At 39.0% G+C, this 20,010-nt stretch overlaps 1 protein-coding gene across 2 annotated transcripts in view; it reads right to left on the bottom strand.

Moving 5' to 3' along the window:
• LOC140944900 (endothelin-converting enzyme homolog) overlaps positions 1 to 19,040 on the bottom strand; it is a 36,772-nt gene extending 17,732 nt beyond the window's left edge. Inside the window, exons 1-3 of one of the 2 annotated variants that reach the window (XM_073394013.1) lie at positions 18,761 to 19,040; positions 1,964 to 2,163; positions 332 to 589 (exon numbers count right to left, since the gene is read on the bottom strand). In XM_073394013.1, the coding sequence (XP_073250114.1) occupies positions 332 to 589; positions 1,964 to 2,163; positions 18,761 to 18,962 (660 nt within the window). In that variant the 5' untranslated portion in view covers positions 18,963 to 19,040. Of the gene's footprint in view, positions 1 to 331; positions 590 to 1,963; positions 2,164 to 5,902; positions 6,397 to 18,760 lie in introns of those variants that run through there. The other variant, XM_073394007.1, reaches the window with a different exon arrangement.
• Positions 19,041 to 20,010: the final 970 nt, after the last annotated feature.

Below are 20,010 nucleotides of genomic sequence, written 5' to 3'. Positions count from 1 at the left end.
GTAATACGCACATTTAATTCGTATCTATCCATCCATTTTCACCCGTAGTAATTAATCAGTTAGGTTCGACACTGTGATAAGTCATTTCATTGGTTACGCGACATTGTTGGCCAGCAACTCCCAAAATTGTTGGATGTTATGTTGCGTCCGTTCGCACACCCTGTTGCATGTTGTTGGATGTTGTTGCAAGCGTGCTATTGGCAATTGTTGGGCAAAGTTTGAAACTGGTCAAACGTTTAGCCATGTGCAAACGGACGCAAGAAGTCCGTACAATGTTGGGAGTTATTGGGTCCGTTTGCACGAACTACCAAGATAAGCTACGATAACTTACCACAATTATATTTTTAGTAGAGTCTTTTAGATCCGCTGACACGTACATGTTGAAAAGAGGTGCTATTGACAGGTACTTTTGAATCTTAACGAATGTGTCCATGAAATCCCACGAATCTTCCGTCCAGTTTCCATCGGTAACGTTCCATGATCCGTATTCTTTGATAAGTTCAAGTAGGGGAGTAGCATCGAGTTTTTCAATTGTTTCCTCGTCCATGCAAGAATCGAACATGTCGAAACCTTTCATGATTGCTTCGTTCTAAAAGTATGAAATAATCAAGCAGATTTTTTAACCGCCTCCTGGTTATCTCAGACGGGAGAGTGCCGGTCTGCTGAGCAGAAGGTCGCGGGTTCAAACCCCCGGCCGGACCAACACTCAGGGTATTTAAATAACTGAGAAGAAAGTGCTGCATTTTTAATAAAATCTGCAAACGGTTAGATTTTCTAGTCTTCTCTGATAAGGACGAAAATCCGTAGGTCCGGCCTCACAGCACTTTCATTTATCTGGTTCTTGTTAGACGTAAAAGAACCCACACAGCAGATCAAAAAGAGTAAGGGGACGTAGACCCTGTTTGTGTGGCCAACCTTTCCTGGGCTGGGTGGGTTATCTGTAAGGAGAGATCTTATATACGGATGACCTCATAATACTCCTTCAGGTGTCATAATAGCTACCTGTAGACAGATTTTGTCTAAATGTTTATCTCTATTAGCCTGTTTCCCAGACTGTACGTTAGCCTGCGAGCAAGCTCTCCGAGGCGCTCGGGCGGCGGGGCGAAAATGGAAATCAACCAATCAGCATTTTGCAGCCATTCTGGGACGCAGATATTCAAATTTATGAGACGCGAGTGCAAGCTCTCCTTCCACTCTCACCTCCCCACTCCTGTACCCCCAGGAGCCCAGGGAGAGCTTGTTCTCAGGCAACTAGATTGTGAGCCAGCTCTGACCCACTGGAACCTGTAATGGACTACTGGATTATATGGCATCTTTTTTCACAAGCAAAACCGTTTCCTTCCGCCGAATTTTGAATCTTTCACTTTGAGAAGTAGCCAAGGTCAAGATTCAACAAAATTTTCTAATTTCGTTTTTGTAAATAGTCTCCTTCGCAGCCGTTAATAGGGTCGTCACGCGACGCTTCTCCCCACTAGTGTGAAGGAGCGTTGCGTGACGACCCTAATTACGGCTGCGAAGGAGACTATTTTGTAAAATGCTGAAGATTAGATCAAGTGAAAAACGGTTGCTAAAGATTTCATCTGCAGACTCCAAGACTGACTCAAACATTAGATTTACCTTAGACTCACTTATTTCTTCTAGGAGTGAAAAATTTCATGTTACAATTGACCATTTGTAAACATTTCAACATTACAAGAAATAGAATACGAATTCTTGTTTGGAACAGTCCCACCGAAAGACAACAGATGACTACCTTTTCAGACACTCCGTATGTGCATGTTTCTGAAATTTTCGACTGGGATGGCTCAAAAAGACGTGTTTTATTTACTTTCCCGAAGTAATGAGTATGGACTTTCAAAACGGGAGCCATAGTCTTAGTGCATGAAACAAAGACAAGTCAAAGAAACATACAACAACAACAGCAACAGCAACAACAACAGAGAATCAATTTTCATCTACTCACGTCTTTGTATTTCTCTCTTGTTTCCTTGTTGTCCACAATAAGTGATTTCATTACCAGTTCGTTTCTCTGATAGAGCTCTCGAAACTGACTCCAAGATGACTTACTCTCGGGAATATAATTATTTTTCATCCACGTACCACAAGCGTACTCGTAGAAGTCATCGCAAGGATCTGCACTCGAGTTCATTGCATTGAGCATATCTGAAAAAAAAAAAAAGAAGAAGAAGAATGAGAAGAAATAAAAGAAATGGAAATGTGAATACAAAATAAGTGCAAGAAAAAGGCAACATACTCAACGGTTTTAAGTTAATATTAAAGACCTTTAAATTCGAGGACGAAGACTATTAGGAACACAAGATTAAACTTGATTTTTTTCGCGTACTCTCAAACAAACAGATATCCCGGAAAGCTTCATTTTACTCAGTTTTCACCAGGAAAGTTAATACGGTTATTTCTATTCACGGAGGAGGAGGAGGTTAAGCCATCTCCCGTTCGAAAGTGATAAAACTTGTAACCTCATTTGATGACTTGTCTCCGTCACTACGACATATCTCGCGAAAACCCGTTCTAGAAGATGACAGTTGTTACGTTTTCTCGCCAAAATGGCGCGGATTAACGAGCGCACTACTTAATAGAAAACCTCTTCCTCGTCTTAGCATTTAACGGTCTCTATTGTTAAAAAGAGACTGTAATTCAAGTCGCGGGAAAGTTTTATGGACAACGTAAACAAGCAACGACGAAATTTTTATTTCTCTCTTTGAACTTGGATATGGTCCCTTGGAGTTCAACTTCAGGAGGGTTCGCCTACATTTGACAAAGTAAGTGGATAGAGATAATCACGATTAAGACTGAAAGAGCGCAAATTCACTTCTAAAGCGACGTTCTGGTCGCCGACGGGTCGTTGGATCTTAAAGTCGCCTTTTAAAATCCGGAAGGTGAAGAACACAGTGAATCTCCTATATACGCAACTGCGTACCTATGTGTGTCGTCACGCAACCGACACAGAGAATGGCTGAGTACGACTGAGTGCCGAAAAAAAAACCGCTTGTGTGCAGTCGCACCAACCTTTATCATCATCATTATCAGCAACCCGGATTATTTCACGATCACTAGATTGGGAAAAGGAGGTAAAGGGCTGAGGTAAACTATCACTATCACGAATGCAACTAAATACAAGGAAAATAGAGATATGCTGGAATAAAATTTATAAGGTTTTTCTGAGGTTTTTCCTAGAGGATAAAACATAAGCACCTGACGTTTTCAATAGCTGTTCGTTTACCCCTTGCGCAGATTTTGAGACAAGTTTAGTGATGGTCAGTTGCTAAAAGTATATCATGTGGTTAGAATCATGCAAAGTGCTTAATTATGTGTTATTTTTCATGTAAAACACAAAAAATTACCATTTCTCGCGGTTTTAACATGATTTCTTATTCTTGGTAAAATCCAAGATGGCGGCCAAGATGGCGACCATTTTTGGTGACGTCACAGGCCTTCAGCAGCGCCACCACCCAAAAAATATACCTGATCTTGTCAAGAAGATCAAAGGCTTTCCACTAAAGATAAAATCGTTTCAAAATACTGCAACTTGAACATATTAAAAACTCAGGGGAGGGGTTTCATCCACCCCCATGCCCTTGTACCACGGTGGGGGGTATGAATTTGCGTGTACGTCCGAGGGTTAAAATACTACAAACAAGTAAATATAAAAATATAATAGGTACTAATATTAGAGACATATAACGACATCCTTTTTTCTGTTACGATATTGCTGCCGCATTAGCCTGCGTAGCTGGCGATATTGTCTCGGTGTGCGATTAAGGGAGTGCCGGGTATTTCTGTTTCTCGTGGCTTACGCCGCTCATGACGGCTTCGCTGCCAAATCTTACTCGACTACTATACAATACCGCCACCTACGCGGGCTACTGCCTCATTGATCTGCACGGAATTTTTTCTTAGACTTTTCCGGATTGTTAAGCACGCAGTTGAGCATGCAACGAGAGATTCAATAAATTGACCTTTAGAACAGATAAGACATTAAAATGAACATGCTGTTTAAAAAAAAGAAAGAAAGAAAGAAAGAAAGAAAAAACTTCCCATGCCTATGGCAGTTTTTGCAAAAAGTGACCAATTCTCTTGTTATTATACATGGTACATGTACTCAATATTTGTCTTCTCGTTAGCTTAGAGCCCCCAGCGCCATCAGCGCAAGCTAGGGATTAGTTCGTTACTTTGAGCGAATACAACGGCCTAATGTAAAGGTTAGACGCCCACAATGCGTGATAAACAAAAGCAATGTTTGTCTTTTTGTTTTCTTCGAAACAATGCAATAAATAATAAAACAATTATTAGAACGGGTTTTCGTGAAATCAAGAGGAATCAAGGACTCAGCCGGCGCAGATAACACTATCCTAGACCTTGACTAAAAGTGACTACAACGCCGCCCAAAGGTATTAAGAAATTTTTCTCTTACACTAACCAGGGAAAAGCATACAATAAGCCGGCAAAAGATTTTGGAAAGCTACCAACTACAGAAAAAAAAGCCATTTAACCACTTTATGAAGCTTTAACGGATTAGATAAGTTTTTTGTGATATCCGGAATAATTAAAATGCCTCACAAAACGGTGGGCGTACTATAACATGCGCGTGCGCGTACAGTCATGGAGTATTATATGTAAACCACAAGAATGGTCGATATCAAGAATATGCCCGCAATGAGGAGATTTTAAATGACGTTTTACACAATCACCAAAACCGATAACTGCAACAGTAAGCCAACAATTATCTACAAAAGAGCTTTCTGCTACTTTTAATGAGATTTGCACAAAACCCTTAATCTTATAGTTGAAACATTTGCCTGATTCGCTCTAAAAAAAAATATCGCATATTTATTTCAATATCTACTTATTTGCTCTGCAACCAAACTAAAATAAAACAAAAATTGAGAAATCTGACCCCAGCGGTTTGTGTTATCTCATTTGTAACTATCTTTGGACTTGTAGCTTTGACGAAACAATGCATATAGCTTCAGCAACGTAATTCCGGTAAATGCAAAGGACCAACGTATCGTTTCGAAAACAGTACAATGGAGGCAAGTTTCATCAAATTATGCATTGAATAATGCATCATGTCACGTCACTGAAAAATACGTCAACCAAACTTACTAAGTTTATCCAGTCATGTATTTATAACTTTGGCTTGAAGTCCCGTAAATTACTGAATCATGATTATAATACACTTTACTTTTTCAGACAAGTAAATATACTTCATTTCCATATTTATGACGCTATTAACAAATTACTTTAAACATTAAATAAAATATAATCATTCGAATAGACATTTGCTTCTTATAGAAATAGAGAAGAGTCGCACAAAAATCGGTCATAAAAAAACTGATAACTATCTCCTATTTGTTTTAGTCCAAAGAAGGCAAATCGAAATAAAAAAGTAGCTTTGATAACTAACGAAGCACTGATTTATCATCAAACGAACAAAATTAAAACTATGGTTACAGTTAATGAAATCAAAATCATTTAAAGATGTTAGAGTATTTCGTTGATGAAATTCTGCGGGAAACGTATCCAAAAAAAAGTGTCAGTGTCACCCCGAAAAAGCAGCAATAGAAAATTTAAAAGCAGAAGAAAACGTGACTGGTCATTGTGGTCTAATATGGGTTAGTTTTTTCTGAATTGTACGTTTATATTTGTACAACAGTTATGTAAATTAATTGATAACCATGTTCGTAATATAACTGTTTTAAAAGGTAAAATAAATCACTGGACCAGGTCAAACACGCAGTTATTGATATAACTCAGTAGACGCCAAAGCTGTCATCAGCTAATGCGTATTTACAACCGCGGCTGAACCTTTCAAAAGTCGCGGTATATCTGAACAAACAAAACTGTTAACGAAATAAAACTTACTTATAGCTGACAAACTTACCTGATGCTAAATTAATCCATGATTTACTAGGTTGGTGTTCGGAAATACGGATCAGTCTACTTCTTGCTTGGTTCGCATGTGCGAACAACGCGATAAAAATAATCAACAAAATGGCAAGGAAAACAATCCCCACGATCATCCATTTCTCCCGCTTTGTTAATTTCGAGGACGGCGGAGGCAATGGTTTAACGCTCGTTGGCTGAAGTTCAACCTCTTCGAAATAAATTGAACGATGGACATTTCGAATGAAGACTGGCGATTCATCGCCGCACTTCTTGTTTGGAAGATGGTTAGCGTTTATCAGGTCATCTAGCTCAGCTTTGCGAGTATTCCGATGCATAGCTTGCAATAAAGATGCAGTTTCCTTGGGCAGTCGCTAAACTTATACACTGGTCGAATCCACAGTTCTACGCGGTCAGCTTCAAGACGTTATCCTCTTGTCAATTGCCTCTGTTAGGGACGTTCGCGTAATTGACTAAATATTAGCTCAAACTCATATCGCTACATCCAGGACTGAGAGTACAAAACAGAGACCGCTCGCTACCTGTTATATGCAAATCTGTCAATCTGTTTTACCGGGATGCTGACTGCAAACAAAGGAAATTAGCGACCTCTAGTTAAAACTTCCACGTCTTTTGTCGTTCGGCTTTGAATAGACGATGAGCGAACATCACTTAACTACAGCATCATATACATGCATACAAATCGATTAAGTCTCGTGCTCTCGTAACTGATTCGCGTTCTTAATCGCTCCTTTCGAAAATTCCTCTAACCCTGTCTGGTTTTCTAAACTGTACTTCTTTTGTTTCTTTCTTTCTCTCCTTTAGCCTTCTTCTTTCCGTTCTTTCGTATTTGTTTTGTTTTTCTTTTTTTTTAAGAAGGCATTGAGCGACAACAGCGGCATTTGCCTTTTAAATGGCCAACGTAAAAATTTACATTAAATTCTCCCACTGTCAATACAAAAAAATATAGCTGACGCGGTCAAGCAGTACTTCCTTTGTTGACATCTCCACAGGTCACCTGAGTTTACTCTGTTATCATGTTATTTTCCTGTCTTGTGCGGTAGTGCGAGTCCATAACGACTTTTACGTCACGACAAGAGCTTTTCACGCAGGTAACCCAAGCGTCCATTGAGCTATCGGCGTAATACCCTTGCAAAAAATCTCATCAGCTCATCAACCCGTTACTGCATATCAGAGACGGCGGGCAGGAGGGGGAAAGACAGCAAGACTCCCCCCTATAAACTCAATCATTTGGAGAAACATTCCGACGTCCCTGAACTCTTATTAAGTATCCACCATGTACCATTCGAGCCAAAAAAAGTGTCTAAGCCAACAAGAGCAGAGCAAGATTAGCAGGAGTCAAGTTAATAAAAATTTACAAGTGTAATTTGCAAGTGTGGCCATTGTTTTACAGTCTGAAAACAATAGCTACGCTTGAAAATTACACTTATAAAAGTTCTATTTATAATATTGACCCTTGCACCGTGGTGGATGAGATAAATTTAAAGTGTCAAGCGGAATTAAGGAGTCTTAATCGAGAAGCTTGACTGCTAACTATTGGTGGGTCCGGCGTTTGTGAATACTATTGAGCGATATATTTAGCCGATCGATGGACACATGCGGTGGGTGATTGGCTCTGCAAAAAAGGACTTTATCGGCCACCCTGGTGAGTCTTCCTGTCGAAGGAGCTGAATGGAATCCCTCTAGTAGTGGCGAAGAAGAAGAAGTAACCATGAACAGAGAGCGCGCGCCGTTGAGTGGGGGAAAACTCCAGCTGTTAATTTAAAAAAAATTCATTGAAATCTCGGTATCCTTAAGCCTACAGTATTCAGACTGAAAAGAATATTGTTTGAGCACACACACACGAAGCGATCTCAACCTTGTGGTAGAAAGCAAATACTGGACATAAATAATTAGCAGATTCGAACGAATGGTCAATTCGTGCGTGGAAAATGTGCATGTCGTAAACAGCTAGTATACAGTGTCAAGAGCCATTATGGCTCTTGACAGTGTAGATCTTGCAGAATTTCAAGAATGGCAAACCATATTTACAATCCTTTCGCAAAATATAATGTCCACGGTTTAAAAGAAATCGGTCAAAACATTTAATTGCTTCCCATCTGAGAAAAAAAAATTGGCTTTTATGATGGAGGTGAGCGTTTTTTTCTATCTGTAGTATTCTAGCTGTCTTGTTCTTTCAGCCTAATTTAATTGTTACGTTCCCAGTAAAGACGCAGGGGCACCCAACGAGGATATACTTCAAAACCACTTAACATAGCATTGTTGAACGTATTTTAGTATTTAAACGGTAGATATAGGCATATTTTTATCCCCTAAAAACTTTTCATCTGTTCGGATTTCCTAGCTGAAAGTCTAGTGATCCGAAAATTATAGGGATAAAAACTTACCTTCTCGAAAATTTCAGCCAGAAAAAGGCTCCCGAAAATTCTAGGTGGCCTTTTTTAGGGTCAAAATCCGTTAAAAATGGGTAATTATACCATTTTGTAGATGTTAGAAAATCCTAGGAGAGGCAGGCAAGCAAGAAATTTTACAACAAATGCTCCGAAAATTCTAGATCTCAAATCGTCTTCCGAACAGATATTTTCCCGAAAACTGCCGTTGGGTGCCCCTGAAGACGTTACCGCTATTTGACTTGGCACCCGAGCTACGCAAAGGTTTAGCAGTCATTTCAAGACCCCGGAAAAAAAAGACTCTTTTTGGCAAATTAGACCTACTGATTTTTCTTGGCCGTTCTCGTTGCCGTCGCCGTTTAGCATGAAACGATTTATTTATTTATTTATTTTTGTTTGAGTAAACTACACAGTTTATTAACGCCGGAGAGCTTCGCTTTCAGCCCTGGTTAGATCTATATATTTTCCTGTGTATCGAAGCATCTGCCAGTGTGACTATCGCGTTCAGTTTTTAAGTTATAAGAAACGATTATCTCAAGGTGTTGCTGGAGAATCATAGGGTACTAAGTTAAATGACGAAACAAGAAACCTGGGACAATTTACCTCATTTATCCGACACTTACTTAAAAAGCCCTGGTTGAATAGTATGCAAATTTTGGTAAGGTCGGTCTTACGAAAAAAAAAACATATTAATGGTGTTAGCTGTTTTCTCTGTGCATTTTCACTCAGATCTCTCATTGATGCGACTAATCAAATGTATATAATCATATTCTGTAAATGAATCCGGCTGCCACAATGAAAAACGGTTATCACAGTAGCATTTTGTGACCAAGGTCAAAACCTTGTCGATTCATTAAAATTTAATAAATTATAAGGAATTCAAAATAAAATAACACAAATCTGGATCTATTTTTGATTATATAGTTCACGCAAGTTCTGCGGGCAAAGTTTTAGTGTATTTGAAAGCTGATAATTTTATCATCCAAAGAATTGCGTTTTCACTGGATGCCAGATTTGCCCATGAAAATCACGATGAGCCATTTTCGCAAAACGTACCAGATTAAAAGAAATATAAGTCTGTGGTAACCCAATATTTTCCCGCTATACATGTTTCAAATGAAAATAACATAAACTGCACACGGAATATTTTATCAAGCTCGATTAATAACTTACCTAGTGCTGCTTGCTCTGCAACTTCATTTGAGCAAGAGGTTTTATTTTTAGCTTTCAAATCACAGCTTTTTTTAGCTTCATTTTGCTTCTTTCCTTCGCCACCTTCACCGTCGTTTGAGCCTTTACAATTCCAATTTCCATTTTCTTTAGAAGCACTGTCGTTTTCTACGTGTTTACGCTGTTTTTCCGAAAAGTATAAACCCGCGAAAATTGCACAAGCAAAGCACAAAATAACGATGCAAGCGAGAAAGATTTTCTCCAGTTTCGACATGCCATTTCGCGGGCAGCGATAGACGATTGCTTCGGCATCGACGTTGTTGCTTTCTGTAAGGTCGATTCCATTTTCTGCCCTACAGTACTTAACACGATGATCAGACATTTTTAAAGCAACTACGGTATTCAACTACAAGTTGCATTGAAGAAAATATCCTTCCCTTGCATTAAACCTTAACCGACAACAAACAGCCTTTGCAATGGGGTCTATAAGGTGTACGCCTCAAATCGCGATTATGTAAAAGTATTTTTCATGTTCGCACAAAGAAATACATTGCTGGGTTGTAATTATTAGCCTTTGACGCCTTAAAATGGCCTCCAAGTGATTTTTCTAATTTATTCTTTTCTGGCGCGAACTTAACCATGAAAGAATAATTAAGGTTTTTTACCGCCATGGTTTGTGAATAACTTTGAAGAAAGTTATACATATCGCCTTCTGTTTCTCAATACCCTCAGTGTACCCTCGACAGTAAAAATAGCTTTAAATAACAGATATAATTACGACTAAAAAATAAAAACAGGTAAGAAAGCCGCGAATGTTAAATTACTTATAAACTAGATAGCATGTGGACACAGCGGCGTTTTCTCTCGACCCAGATTTGTTTGGGGCCATGGGTTCGTAACTACTAAAAGAGGCCGGAATCTGTTGAACAAAGAAAATCATTAAACTAATTTAACAACGCTCTACTATACTATAGCTTTCATAACTTGACCAGATATGCCATATAATCCTTTTTAAAGAGCATTTCAGTCCGGACCTGTACTATATCTTACCCGGGGTAAGCCCGGGTGAAGTTCACAATTGTCCAAAAAAAAAATTGGAGTTTCCTATTTTATAGTCACATTTTTAAGTTTGTTAGCGTACACCAAAACATTGAGGAAGGCTAAGAACAAGTTTTTGGAAGACGCTTGTTGCCTCCTTATCCTCGAAATTCGCAAAGCGGAGTGTGTTCTAGAACTCCGAGGGCGGAAATCGGAAGTCGGAAGTTGCAGAAGTACACACTATGTTTTTTCTTCTCTTTTCGCCTTATTAAACTTCGCCTTGTCAATAAAAATCATTTTGGGGGCATTAAAAAAAATGATCAGTTACAATATCAAAAGTTCATAAACTGGCCAAATTCAGAAGTTGCCAATGACCACCGTTTGAGTTATCGCTAAAGGTAGAGGTGGTAGAGGTAAAGGCTCTTTATGTTATGTCGGCAGCTTGAAATAAACCTCGGTGCGCTCATTTGATCCCCCCCTCTTAACCAGGGAAGAAGTCGAAAGAGGGATTTGAGGTCACATCAAGAGAGTCGATTTCTGGGCGTCAAGCCAAAAAAGCCGCGTGCTAACCAACTCTGCTTAATCGTCGCTGATTTTAGGAACCTCGTAACTAAAAGACGATCGAACGTCAGACTAACAAAAAAAGTATTTACCGTGTGACACCAAATATTTTGGGGTTCTGATTTTTGCGTTTTTTGTGACTTTTCCAGCGATCCGCAAAAGTACGTTCCCGCAAATAAAAATTACCGCAAACATTTTTCCCTCAAAAGTTTACTCCAGAGTAAATATTCTCCAACTTAAATTCGCTACACAAAAATACAATACTAAGAAATCGTGTCTGTTCAATCACAACTTCTCTTTCATTCAGAAACAAAACGTAAAACGGTATACAACGAAAGACAGGTTTATTGTTTGAAAATATGTATTTCTAATGCGCGTACTCAATAAAAACGAAAATATTATCAATGCTGAATACTGGGTACTTTCTGAAAATCGCTAAAATTAATTCCCAGCAAGAAAAACCAATCTGTCCTAATCGCAAAAATTAGTTCCCGCAAAACTAAAAAATCGCCAATCCGCAGAAATTACCGTAATTCCCGCAAAAAGTTCGTGCTACACAGTAACTGAATCGTCTGAACCGCCTTAAAAAAAATTCAATGTGAAAATGAAATAAGATAATTTGAGCACTCAAACCGAGATCAAACCGAACATGTTCGAATAAAATAGTTCTGCCACATACTAATGAGAGCCCCCGTTAGTTTTAAGTGACTGGTTCTTCCCCGGCTCCCTTCCCGGGTGAAAACTATCAATGAAAGAGCCGACAATCGAATCATGTGGGTGTGCAGTGTAATTATGATTTTTGACGCCGGGTGTCCCTCTGAAACTTAAAACGACACCCAACTTACCTGAAGCTATTAGAACACAGAGCGGCTCCATGCAAACCGACGTCGCTGGCGGACCTGATTTGTTTGTGTTCGGAGCATGTGTAGTTCCTTCACTTGAAGCCGATGAACTGCCGGGCTTAGCGGGCTTCTTTGAAACTTGCACAGCGTAAAGAACAGCGAACACTATTGCAACAATAACGAATACTAATAAAGCTGCAAAGAGGCATTTCTCCCTGCGAGAGTGTCTCCTTGAGAACGACAACTTGCTGCTGCTTTCTTGGTCGAAATGGAAATGAAAAGGTTCTCCGTAATCAACTTTCTTGATGTATTTTGCAGAAGACATATCGTCAATCAACGCTTATGTAATTAAAATGCAGAACATGCACAAAGATCCGGGAGGTGAGTCTCCGGACGCTGTTGTACCAGGCGCAAAACAAAGCCAAGTCACGTAACGAAAGTTGATACATTCAAGGTAACGTGCGTCGCGCAGTTATTAAACCCTTTCTTAAGTTGGTGTCATAAAAAGCCAATATGCGCTTCTGGTCAACCTCGTTTCCAGGGTTCTCTCCTACCCGCCCTACGGAGAGGGTAGGAGAGAACCCTGGAAACCACTGGTTTTACGAGTTAAATTCAAAGTTAATATGACCAGAAGGCGGATGCTGAGTTTAATTTTCAACTTGTTTATTTGTCTCGGTCTCCATGTTTTGCATACTTTTTTGTTTCCTAAGCATTCTTTTATACTCAGATTAAGGTTTCTATCAAAAATTCCTCGATTTATACGGGTTTTAAGTAAAAAGGAATACATTTACATAAATCAAAACGGCGGAAGCAAGATGGCGAATGCTTCTTGTTCCATTTTTAGTAATGAACGACATCGTCATGACATCACTGTTATTGTTAAAGGTTATCTAACTTCTTGACTTCTTGATTTTATCAAACTCCTTACTATTTAAGTATTGTACTTGGCCTGGTGAGACTTGGATCCTGGCCAAATAAATTCAACATTATGACGTCATGATGACTTCAGATTACGTCATTGTTGTTCCAAGCACGTTGTGCCCGGAAGTTGGAAATGATAAGCATACTCTTCTGTAAAATTTAGGTAGCAGTAGCATGAGCAGTTTTGAAGCTATAGAGGGGTGCCTCTGGACCCCTTCCCCTCTCCTCCCGGTCGCAGGAAGCGAAAAAAAAGACCGGTCTGAATAGGATAAGGCCGTTGTTCATCCTAGGCTTATCAGATACTAGTACATCTGTCATGTCATGCGACCTGTTTTACTTTGTTTCGCTAACACATGGACACACAACATTTCAGTTAAAGCCCTGGGTCGGAACCACGAAAGCGATCGCAAAAAATTATAATAGTAATAATGATAATAATTAAAGAATATCTGGACCTTTGAAACAAACGCATGCCGGCAAAATGTACTGTTACATGGTAGTAATGAAAGGTATTTAAAAAAAACTAACAACTGTCAGAGACGTTATTATAATTATAATTACGACGGATTAATCGGATGTCTTTGTTCCGCTCTGTTTGTTTAGTTTTGTTGGTTAGTTTTTGTTTTTATTATTATGTTTTTTTATGGATGAGAAAAATTTTTGAGCAAAAGATAAGAATAAAGCCAGCTAAAACCCTCGGTAGGAACCACGAAAAGCGATCGCAAAAATTATAATAGTAATAATGATAATAATTAAAGAATATCTGGACCTTTGAAACAAACGCATGCCAGCAAAATGTACTGTTACATGGTAGTAATTAAAGAAAGGTATTTAAAAAACTAACAACTAACAAAAACTAACCAACAAAACTAAACAAACAGAGCTGAACAAGGACATTCGATTAATCCGCCGTAATTATAATTATAATAACGTCTCTGACAGCTGTTAGTTTTTAAATACCTTTAATTACTGCCATATAACAGTACAATTTGCTGGCATGCGTTTGTTTCAAAGGTCCAGGTATTCTTTAATTATTATCATTATTGCTATTACAATTTTTTGCGATCGCTTTTCGTGGTTCCGACCGAGGGCTTTAACTGGCTTTATTCTTATCTTTTGCTCAAAAATTTTTCTCATCCATAAACAAAAAAAACTAACAAAAACTAACCAAACAAACAGAGCGGAACAACGACATTCGATTAATCCCCATTTTTTTTATGGATGAGAAAAAGTTTTGAGCTAGAGATAAGACGTTATCATGCCTCTTGCACTTTGGTATTCGAAATTCGTCTCTCATGATATGAATGTCACGATATAAAATCAATGACGCTGAAAATTAGATCCGTAGTGTAAATAAACGGTCTTTCCTTTGGAAATCAGGTCATGTTCAATTAACAGTTTGCCAAAATTTTGATGCTTCGATGGACATGCACCTCACAGGATATTTTTTCGGGTATCGATAAAAAATAATCGTTTTAATACAAGATGCAAACTATCTTCAACTCGGATCCAAATAATTTTGAATAGATAAACTTATAATTAAACTAACCTGAGGCGGTCAAAATACAATGGGGCTCGAAACAAGCCGTTGTCTTGCTTGTGATTGGCGCCCACGTACTTCGTTCGTTAGATGTAGCTGATGAATCACCCCCTCTGGTCCTTGAAACTTGCGTGGCATAAAGAACAATAAACACAATTGCAACCGTAACAAACACTACTACAGTTGCGAAGAGACACTTCTCTATCCGAGAGTGCTTTTTTGCGAGCGAGACTTCGCCGCATTCGTTTTCAATGTCGACCCTGAAGGCAGGACCTGCGCTTTCTCCATAATCGACTTTCTTGACGTATTTTCCCGAAGCCATATGGTGATTTTAAACTACAACTTAACGGCTTCGTGACAAGAATAGTGATGAATCCGAGTTCCAAGCTACGAGCCGCCGAGTTTGAAACCAAGTTAGGGACCGAAAGTAGGAGTCTATAATACTAGTGGGCGCGACTTAATATAGTCGAATATGCAAGTGTTTCTGTTGGCCAATTAACGAATAGCCTGCGAAGCGCAGACGCATTTCCGGTCGTCGCTTCTCTCCCTCCGAAAAATAGCGACTGTGAACCCGAGCGACAAAACGATTTCCGTGACGTAAAACATTTTTAGCCAATCGCGGTTTAGCTCTTAAAATCAAGGAACTAACTCGCGAGACTTCTCGCAGGATCGTGCGCGATGGATATGTTTTCAAGTCGAAATTGAAAGGACGACGTGGCTTGTGTATAGCCGTCCTTTTTTCTCAGAACGACGCGTTTACGAAAGTTAATTTGCCAGGATTGTGGGACTGATTGACGAAATAAGTATCAAGAGGATTCATATCGAAGAAAAGATTAGAGGACATTTTTCATCTATTTGCCTACGGAGTCAATGATTTATCAGACGTAGTTGTTTTGATCATATTCGAAACGATAACTGTCCTAATGACAGTAGACGCATCATGCCGTTTGTTGCTTCTGTTCCTTTCTGGTTCCTGGCAGGAAAGTATGCCTTGGAGAACTCTTCGATAGTTTGTCGTAAGCCGTTTTAGATATTTTTTAGTAGATATCCTTTATCTTTGAAAGGTAGGACATGTGGTAATTGATTTCCCATGCGTGGTTGCTTCTTGGTTCAGATAGAACTTTGATCAGATCGAAAGCATTTTATATTTGCTCCGGTATATTTCTTTAAATACATGTTCTTTTCAAGGTTCTCATTTCCATAGTTTTTTGTGAGATGAGTAGAAGCGTCGTAGCTGAAATGTCATTTTGACTATGATCTATTTACTGCTGTAACTATTTATTTCACGCTGGGTCTGGCCCAGGTTTATAATATTTCAGATCATTGTGTTGTGGCGATACTAGAATTATTAACGAGCGATTGTTAGAGATTTCTGAATCAGTCAAGGATGTGTCTGTGTAATTGATTCACCACCTTTTGTCAGCGCTGGTTAAATTGAAATAAATAAGTTTGAGCGCGATGTCATTAAGCTATGTTGCTTTCCTTTCGCTGTAGCGATTATTTTGTCCAGGTTTTGTTTATGTCACGTACTACCGTATTTTTTAAAGCGAAACCAAAGGCCCACATCACATACATAGCTTAAGAAGCAGTTGCTTCATAAAGAAGTCAGCATTCAACGTCGCAGGAAACCTTGTTATGGTCGTGAAATTCCCGTTCCAAAGCGTATTTGGTAATTCTCTCCAAAATCCAAGACACTTCAGCGCGCGAGGTCGCGAGGAGTCACTCGAGCTGTATTCTATCCTTTGATCTGATTGGCCTACATCAAAACAAAAGGTTTTACGTCACGGAAATCGTTTTGTCGCTCGGGTTCGCAGACGCTATTTTTCGGAGGGAGAGAAGCGACGACCGGAAATGCGTCTGCGCTTCGCAGGCTAATTAACGAATGACGTCAAATGAGATTTGAATAATAATAATAATCGTGGTGACTCAACCAGGGCTGAGTAGTTCAGAGTCAAGTTAAAACCCAGGGATACTACAAAATTTGAATTTAAATATGAAAGCTTTAAAAGGAATGACGAAAATCATCCGAGAAAATGCTTTTGAGCAACTGAGAAAAAGAAACCCGCATTGAAATTTAGCCCGGGGTTAGCGCTAATTGACAAAACTGGGCCCTGGATGTAGCCTCTTCCCAGTGTTTTTCATATGTTGCAGTATTTTGAAACGATTTTACCTTTAGTGGAAAGCCTTTGATCTTCTTAACAAGATGAGGTATATTTTAGGGGTGGTGGCGCTGCTGGAGGCCTGTGCTTTATATGAAAAATAACACATAAATAAAACTTTGTATGATTTTAGCCACAGGATTTTTTTGATTGTTGAAAAAAGTTGAAAAAACATGTATTTTCACCCAAAATTGGCTTGACCACCTGCTACTTATGACATCATATCTCGTAAGCATAGCAACTGACCGACATTAAACTTAGCTCAAAATGTGCGCGAGGGATGAACGAACAGCTACTGAAAACGTCAGGTACTGATGGTTTATCCTTTAGAAAAAAAACTCAGAAAAACATACTTCTGAGTTGCAACTTCCGTCTGACCTCAGACGTTACAGCTTTCGACTTCCAAATTCCGACTTCTGAGTTCTGAGTTTCGACTTCCTACTTCCGCCAACGTACAAAGGTGTAACTTCCTCCCCAGTGTCTTCACGTTTTCCAACGTGGCGGTGGCAAACGAGAAGACCCTGGAAATGAGGTGAATAAAGGAGCTGGCAAGCCTGACTCACATTTTCCCCAACAAGTTTTTAGCCTTGAGTTTCTTAAAGTTTTGCTTTTACGAGTATAGCATCTAAAGGAAGTCCTCGCTTTTATAATATAATTGTTCGTAGAGGAGTTTTCTGGGTTCTCTATCAGTTGAAATTTTATGCTTTTAAAGCTAGGAACTGATGGTTGGTATTTTGGTATTTATGCGTGTTAAATGGCAAAATGTATTATTTATTATTTATTTTGTAAGTGCTTATTCTTTATATACAGAGAGTTTGATTAATCTTATTATTTTTTTGGATTGTTCCTCCCAGTTTCTCTCGAAAGTGCTTTCAGGAAATCAGTCTTCAGGCCAGTTTTGAATTTTTGTTCGTAGAAGCCGTTTACAAAGCCTTTCCTGACCCCTACTGGGTGGCAAATGTTGTGTCTTTAAAACCATATCATTATTAATAAAAGAAGGAAAAGAAAAAATCAAACCCGTCCAGTCTTGCTCTCGGAGAAGGTGACCGCGACCGCTTTAAGGCGTTAACCGCCTAATACAGGTCAGTTTCGACAGTAATTTTAATCAATTACTGTAAAATCATTTCCTTAATTAAAATTAAGGAAATGATTTTTGGGACTTTGGCAAGTGACCGCAAAAATAGAGGTCTGCCAGTACAGGTTTGATTTTATTATACATATACAAATATATTCCTCTGCCCTATAATGCCTTAATGCAAGCGTCGGTGATGAATAAATCGATTTGTCCCATAAAATAACAAGACACTACATCAGGTAGTAAACCCCAATTTAGTTTTTACTGCCACACGACCGAATTACTTAATATAACTAGCCATCTCAAGTAGCACCATGACCTTGAACTTCATGGAACATTCGAACATCGCCTGAAGGCCATGATTTTATATTTCTTCCTGGCGCGAACTTGTCATCGAAACGTTCCCTTTGGTCCACAACTCAGTTTACCGACAATTGCTGAGGCCCATTGCGTAACGTACTGCGTTGAGCGTAAATATACACCGAAAAAACCGGAACGATGTTATTTGAAAAAAAAAAAAATAAAATAAAAATAAAAAATAAACCAGCGCTATAAGTGTATCAGATAGACTCTCTCTCTCTCTTTTTCATTCTGTAACCCGATCATGATTAATTTTTGATATTGGGTTAACAAAGATGATCGTCCCAGAGTGATCGGGAACATGTCCTTGCAATAATACGTCTCACTACTGACATTATTAATCTTTTCTACCACAGAAGGTTGTAGCTAATATTAATGAAGCAAGTTCTGCAAGTTACTTGTGATGGATAGCTAACGAAGTTATCCAATTGAAATATTGAAGATAAAAGAATATTATCAGCATTAATGAAGCAAGTTAGTTAAATGGATAGCTAACGAAGTTATGGAATGCAAATTATTAAAAAAAAACTGAAGGTGGAGTTTCACAGTTTGATTAAAAGAAACGGTACGTTTGTAGCGGTAATTTTTTTTTTATATTAGATAACAAATACAACAGGCGTAACGAAAGCAATCTTAAGGACTTCAACGAACCGCGGTTTTAAGATAAGCAAGAAGAAGAACCAGGATATGACCAAATCATTAAATTTAAAGTGTTATGTAAGTACACAAGTATAGCTATAATTAGCAAATCAAGATAAACCGATCCTGCGCGAGCTTACCTCTCGCTAAGCGCACTCGACTCCACCTTCTTTTGCAATGGTCGTCACATTTTCTTTTATGCTCGTGTTTGTGCCGGTGGTCTTTTTGCTTTGTTCTCCCAGCCTTTTTGACGTGCCTTGCTGATGTTAGGCCAAAGAGAAACAGTATCGCTAAAGTAAGCAGCAATAATCGAAGTATGTTTCTCCTCGAAGACAAATCCATTTTCAGAGTGCAGTCCTAAATGGCTGTCAGGATTGCAGCAACAACAAAGTTAGAGATCGAAATGATGGCTTGATTTTTCGGAGCTGGGTACGAGAAGTAGCGTAGGTAATAATTCATTACATTTCATCACTTAGTCGCGTCATAATGAAATGGAATTTCCTTGTAATCTAGAAGTTGATTGGAATTCTTTTCCTATGAAAGCTCACATAGGATTTCTAAGTTTTATATAACGCTGACTCAAGAAATAATATTAATACTTGTTGTTTTTCAAGAAAGTTGAAACACTGGTATACATTTATTCAGTTATCCTTTCCTCATCATTCCTTAAGGTGTATAAAAATAGGTGTTACAAATAGCCATGGCAACAGACTTCGCCAGTTCCACGCGCGCACGTGTTAATAGCAAAGCTCCACCCGCGCGCGAAGCGCGCGCGTGGGCGGAGCCCCATAGCTAAGGAAATGTGGTAATCTACCCATCCCAGAAAATTTGGTAATCACGTGACCGTACACCGAGCGAGCGAGCGAGCGAGCGACCGTCCGTCCGCACCACAGGCATACCAATGTAAAATAATTCAATCAACAGGTATGGGAACCCAAATGCAACTCAAGGTTTTATTTGGAAGGAAATCACATGGCCGCCCGGACTTTTAGAAAGAAAAAAGTCGTGTCTTTTTCGGCGTTATTTTTTATGAGTACACTAAGGTGGATAACAGAGAAAGAGCTAGAGCGAGTTACTGAAAATTCGTTGGAAGAAAAACATGGAAATTGAAAGCGGCGGTGAGAAAATGAGAAATGCTAGCGGCCAGCATGCCAAGATGAAAATGAGCGGCAGTGAAAAATAAAAGCGAACATGAACACTGGAAACAAAATATTGGGTAAGCACATACGACAATTTCTCCATAAAAATAGTGTGTAACTAGGAAGTTTGACGTTTTAGTCGTACAAAACAGTGTTGTAGTCGTGCAAAACAACGGCAAGGGAAAGACAAAAAAGCGTGCTGCACGTGCAAATTTGCTTTTTGCTAATTAGAAGAAAAAGTGTGCTGCACG

Source organism: Porites lutea, chromosome 1 (assembly GCF_958299795.1).
Source record: "Porites lutea chromosome 1, jaPorLute2.1, whole genome shotgun sequence".
NCBI classification, from domain to species: Eukaryota; Metazoa; Cnidaria; class Anthozoa; order Scleractinia; family Poritidae; genus Porites; species Porites lutea.
This window is presented reverse-complemented; position numbering and strand designations above follow the sequence as displayed.